General features: G+C 40.1%; 1 protein-coding gene across 2 annotated transcripts; it reads left to right on the plus strand.

Annotated features, from left to right (window-relative positions):
- Window positions 1-1,668: 1,668 nt before the first annotated feature.
- LOC115632525 (ubiquitin-conjugating enzyme E2 D2B-like) lies at window positions 1,669-3,088 on the plus strand. Of its 2 annotated transcripts, none has more exons than XM_030529722.1 (3): window positions 1,669-2,613; window positions 2,719-2,819; window positions 2,886-3,088. In XM_030529722.1, the coding sequence occupies exon 1, from the start codon at window positions 1,740-1,742 to the stop codon at window positions 2,499-2,501; it is 762 nt and encodes a 253-aa protein (XP_030385582.1). In that variant the 5' UTR covers window positions 1,669-1,739; the 3' UTR covers window positions 2,502-2,613; window positions 2,719-2,819; window positions 2,886-3,088. The 2 variants fall into 2 exon arrangements, with proteins under 2 accessions (XP_030385582.1, XP_030385581.1); XM_030529721.1 differs by having other exon boundaries at window positions 2,725-2,819.
- Window positions 3,089-5,916: the final 2,828 nt, after the last annotated feature.

Raw genomic sequence — 5,916 nt, forward strand, 5'->3', positions numbered from 1 at the left:
GTGTGCGTGTGTGTGTGTGTGTGTGTGTGTGAGTGTGTGGGCGGCATGCAAAGTGCGCCATTTGCTAGACTGGCTGAAAATCCCAAATCCACATCCAAGCACAACAAAAACAATAATAAAGAAAAAGCAACACCGAATGGCGACGGCGACGGCGACGGGCTGACAGCCCAAATGCTAGCCATAACTTAACAATTCTAATAAGCAGCCAATGGCCGTTGTTGCCCGGAGCCCGCACATTTGTTAAAGCATACCCAAACCCATATTCATTGCCGCACATTCGCCAATTGGGCGAAATTCCTTCTTAATGAGGCTAATCATGCAAAAAGCGAAAACTGCACGCCAAATGGCCAGCAATGACAACGCCGGCCCGGCGACAGCGACAGCAACGACATTAACAACAAACAACACCAACAATGCTGCTCAAAAAGAGGCTCCATCCCGCTGCAAGATAATTCGAATACTCTAACAAGATTAAATGGCAATATCGTTCCATTACGACCAGTATTCAGAAGGAGCTGGAGGAAAGGGAAAAATAAAACGAACATTTCTTTTCTGGTTAATTGACTAGAATTCTCAATTCAGCTGTTTTGTGTTATTGAGATTTGTTATTGTTTTATTGTTGCGGAATAAGAGAAAGGTTTAATAAAACAGTATACCTTTTCTTTCTATTGTATATTCTTAGTCTGTATTTAAATTTTCTGTTTGAAGTGCAGAGCGTTTATTGTGCGGAGAAGCTTAAAGATGCAATACATTTCTCGTCACATTAATTGGAACGAAAAATTCTAAATAAATTGGGCTTGACTCTCAAATTAAAATACTTCTTTAATTGATGTCATTTAAGAGCAATGTTCTCTCGCCGTGGCTGCTGGATATGGTGGTTCTTTTAATGTCTGTTTAAAATGTCAATATTTATCTGTATTATCAATTTTCTTTCATGATGATCCAAAAGTTATTTACCATTTGTGTGATTTCTGTTATCTGCAACTAACATCATGATACAGTAACGCGATTTTGATAGTAGTTTTATACCTGGCTACAGGTAAAGATGGAACCGGCTATTAATATAGACAGAATTCGGCTATAGGTGTCTAAAATTAAAAGCATTTAAAATGGCAATAAAGAAAAACACTATTGAATGTTCGGCCTGAGCCAACTTAGAACTTACCTATTTTACAGATAAATTTGGTAGTTGTTATCCAAGATAGCTGCTATATTTGTGCTTTTTGACAGCTTTTGTGAAAACGTATGTATATTAAACTTGATAAATATAGTATATACTTAAATGTGTTCCCATATCGAATCTGATTACTAAAGTGGCTATTTCAATTTATAATCTTTAATTCTTTTTACTGCACCTAAAAGGTAAACAGGGGTATCAGGCAGAAGAAATCATGTGATACTCGATAGAGTAGATGTATTATTTATTTATCAGGATCATCATATTTATTTGCATCATATTTATTTCTACAATCTCAGTTACTGTGGAAAAGTGAATCACTTTCATTATTCACATTTCATTTCTCTCCATAAAGCTTATATTATATTTTGTGCCTTTAAGGAGAAACAAGAAACTATTCAAAAAGTGGAAAAGTATATATTTTTTGAAATATCTATTTGGACTTAATAATAATACAATTTGTGAAAAGCAGAATATGTCGTGTGAGTATAAATTTGAGAAGACGCAAGGCGCATGCCGCTTCATTGGTGCGTTACGACGCCATCACTCCTTGGACAGTCGAATGGTTCGTCCCTGTCGGAGAGGATCGACGATGACGCGTGCCAGTAGCTGCTCGGACTTGTTGGAAAATGTGACCAGGAAGGAGGAAAAGTCCATAGAAACCTCGAAAAATGACGCAGATTGTAGTCAGGCTGTATTAAGGACTGCTCTGCGCTTGCCCGATTGCCATCGCGATCACATTACGAATGCTCATATGAAGCGCATGCAAATATTTGGAACACAATCCAATAAAAATACTTCGGCATACCATCGCCTTATGAAGGAACTGAAAGAATTGATGAAAAATCCACCCGAATATTGCAGTGCGGCCCCAACGGATTCGAATTTCTTATATTGGCGTGCGACGATTATGGGACCACCAGGAAGTCCCTACGAGAACGGCATATTTCACTTGGAAATGGATTTTCCGGATAAATATCCGTTTGCGCCGCCCACAGTGCGATTCCTCACACGCATTTATCATTGCAATGTTGGCAAAATGGGCAATATCTGCCTGGACATACTCAACAGCAAGTGGACCCCTGCACTGTGCATCGAAAAAATATTGCTTTCCATTACTTCTCTAATAGTTGACCCCAATCCCTGTGATCCAATGCGAACTCAAATGGCAGCCATTTATTTAATAAACAGAGAGAGGCACGATCGTACAGCCAGACTCTGGACAAGGCGTTACGCCATGAGAAAAGATGATCAAATCAAAGAGAAGAGTGAAAGTCAACAAAATCATATTCCAAGTCCAATGAGAGAGCTCTGGAACGCTTAAAAAACAAGCCAAGCACTTCCAGTCAGCGATCAGTTTGAAGAAGAATAGAGGGATACGAGCATGTAGGATCTTATTTTCTGATTTTCAAAATTGTTCGTTATATTAATAGCAGGTGAGAGACGCTATATAATAATAAATATAGTTATTCAAATTGAACTACAATCTGAAATGGCCTTTTTCCTGGATTCCTTCAATACACTAATTAATTTCGATGGAGCTAAAGCACATTTTGTAGTTAAAGAGAATCAAATGCCTGTCTGCGTTTCCCACTCGATCCCTGTATGGATAAACGTGCTCGAGATTGCAAAGCAAATAATGGTAAAATATTACAGATATAACAACAATTACTGACAATTTTTTATGATATATATATATAACCCACAGACAAAACTAATTATCAAATTGTTTTATTGTTGTAGAAATGGAAAATGCTTAGCATACGACCACTAAAGTCACTCAACAATTATGATTAACCGCACATATATAAAGATCTAATTAAGCAAAGTATCCTGCTTATTGTCTAATTGTAAATTGAGCTCAAAGTTATATGAATGTAACAATATATATTAGTATGTGTTTAAAAAATATTTTTTAGTGCTTCTAAAAAAAAATATATATATATAATAATAATAATGAAAATGTCTAGGGACTCGGAGCGTCTACCTACCAAGATTGTTTAATGTGAGCTTAGATAAACGGACGGACAGACAAACAAAGGAACATGTCTAGATCAATTCGTCTCGTTATGCTGTGCACAAACCTAACATACTCTTCTTTCCTTGGTATAAAAACATTTATTTATTATTTATTAATTACGAGATGGGCTTAACTCAAATTATTGTACTCCCATAGCCATTAGAAAATAGGACCCCGAAAAGCAAAACCTAGCACTTTCTGTGCAAGCCAGGTTGAACAGAAAGGTTCAATAAATATTAGGCGGACACTTTCCTTCTCTAAGTCCAACGCAAAGACTTGCCATGCATTGCAAGTCGGCAATGCCTGTCTATCGACAAAGTAGTTGCTACCTAATGACATCTTTTTGACGAGCCAAGCAGCGCCAACTGCCTTTGTCCGTCTACACGTATATCGGTAGACTGTCCTGTCCGTTAAGCGAAACTCTCGCTTAGTGTAGCTGCTACCATCCACTGTAAATTGGGTCCTGACCTTATAAAGGTGAGCAACGTGCGTTCCAAAGCAACTCCTACGAGCATGTGCTCCATGTGCACGCTATCGATGCCCGCTGGATCGGTTCAAGTGTCGATTGTGTAAGCTGCCACGGATGCTGCTGCTGTTGTTGCTCCTGCTGCCGATGACTGGTCATAATAATGCAACAGCAACAACTGCTGCACACATGCATACTTGCAGCAACAAGCAGCCGCATGATTGAATTACATTTTGCAGCAGCAGCAACGACAGCAGGAGCAACAAGCAGGGCAGAAGCCAGCAGCAACAGCCATGGCTGAGACACAATGTTGCTGCCAACGGTAGCAGCAGCAACAATGTTGAGCATGTTGCAAAGCCTATGCACGGGTGTTGTTGTTGCAGTGGTTGCAGTTGCTGCTGCAGCCTTAAAGTTACTAATTAGACGTCATTGTCTGGCTTACGGTTGTTTGGCATTTTGGCAGACCACAACAACAATACAACTAACAACAGCAACTGCTGCTGTTGTTGTTATTTGTTGCTGTTTCTGTCCAGCCACATGGAAGCTGCAATTTTACACATTTTGTGGCTCGGCTAGCTGCCTGCCTGACTGTTGCCATTGTTATCTTAGCCGCGCTAAAAGGGGTCATTATGTCAAGGATTTCATTCAGCCAAGACGTGTTGTTGTTGTTGTTACTGCTGCTGCTGCTGCTGCTACTGCTGCTGTCATGTTGCTTGATATGCATTGTTGCCTGGCTTCCTGAAATCAGCACACAGTGACTCATGAAGTAGCAAATAAAGCATTTAGCCCGCTCGACTTTTATAAACTTTGAACGTTAACGTTTCAGTGTCATTGTTGGCAAGTTCGGCTACCGGCTACCGTTGCCAAAGTCAGGCGGACCGTCTGTCAGCCAACCAATTGCCAGCTGCAATTAAACGCTTGACAAAATGACTGACAATTCAACTGAGCTGCATGAGTGCGCCTTACAGTGGAAAATCAGCAGCCAAAGCACGATTTTTCCAACTGTCTATAATGTCTGTAATGGGCATAGTGCCTGTATTGGTAGCGATCTAGACCACTGGAAAAAATACCCATTGTCTAATTATAAACTATACTTTTAAAGAACTATTCGGCAAGCGAAAAAAATAAACTAATAAAATAATGTTGATATGCATAAGAAAGTTTTATAAAATAATATTAAGAGCATTTGATCCCTTTTTGTGGTAAATTTCTAAAGAAATGTTTTGCCCTAGTTTCGTCCCAAGCCGTAATAGTGTTTATTAGTGTTTGTAGATACAAAATAGATATAAATATTACGACATGGGATTATTATTTTGAGGGTCATTGTCTTCCATTTTTGTATGCTATGACGATTGGTCGGTCAATCCAATGATTTTGCAGCGCCAACTGTCATATGCAACCACTGTGCGTGTGTCATTTAGCCAAAGTCGTTTTGGGGTAATTGCTAATCCCGCTAACGAGCCGCAGCACAAATCGCAGTTGGTGGCAATCGAGCGACCAGTGGGCGTCGCATTAGTTTCAATCGAAATCAAAATGCAATTTCCAACTTCAACTGCCGACTATTGTTGGGCCGGGCAGACGGAGGGAGAGGGTTTCTTTGATTTCTGCAATATTGCCAGCATATGCAAGTGCGGAGTTAATGTGGCCAGTGATTGCGTTTAATGATTGATTGCCAAAGATACGCGCAACTCAAATGTGTTTATAGACAAGAGCTAAAACATTAGCAGACGACACGGAAAACGAAATGGAGAATACGGGCTGGCAAGGGAGAGTAAAATGCAATTGCAAATGAAACCGAAATTGGTCCGTACAGGTAATGGGCAACTATTGGCAACAACAACAATACTGACAGCAACAGCAACAACGACTTCGGCCAACTGGTTCCTCAGATGGGGCGGCTAACGAAACTGAAAAGCAAACGTGACGCTGCTGACCCACTGAACCTTTTCTACAATGCCTCTCCACAGTTGCTGTGGGTGGCTGGCTGGCTGCCTGGTTGGCTGAATAGCTTCGCGGCTAAGAGCGAGGAGGGGAGGTTTTAAGTGCAAATTGCACAAAATATTGAAATACGAGTAATGTGCGGAGACTCGTGCATTAAAGTTTATTGATTTTAAGCGATATTAACTTGTTGTGCAATTATTTGTACAGAATTTATAAATTTATTCATACATACATATTTCGCCAAAGGGTTCAACCGCAGGCCAGCGAGCTCAAAGGTGCTACGGCTGCTGTGAGACTGCTTTTGAAACCTTT

Source organism: Scaptodrosophila lebanonensis, unplaced genomic scaffold, assembly GCF_003285725.1.
Source record: "Scaptodrosophila lebanonensis strain 11010-0011.00,11010-0021.00 unplaced genomic scaffold, SlebRS2 tig00001415-arrow-pilon, whole genome shotgun sequence".
Classification (NCBI taxonomy): domain Eukaryota; kingdom Metazoa; phylum Arthropoda; class Insecta; order Diptera; family Drosophilidae; genus Scaptodrosophila; species Scaptodrosophila lebanonensis.

Coding starts and splice junctions, on each gene's coding strand:
- LOC115632525 (XM_030529722.1), top strand. CDS start 1,740: ATGGTTCGTCCCTGTCGGAGAGGATCGACGATGACGCGTGCCAGTAGC.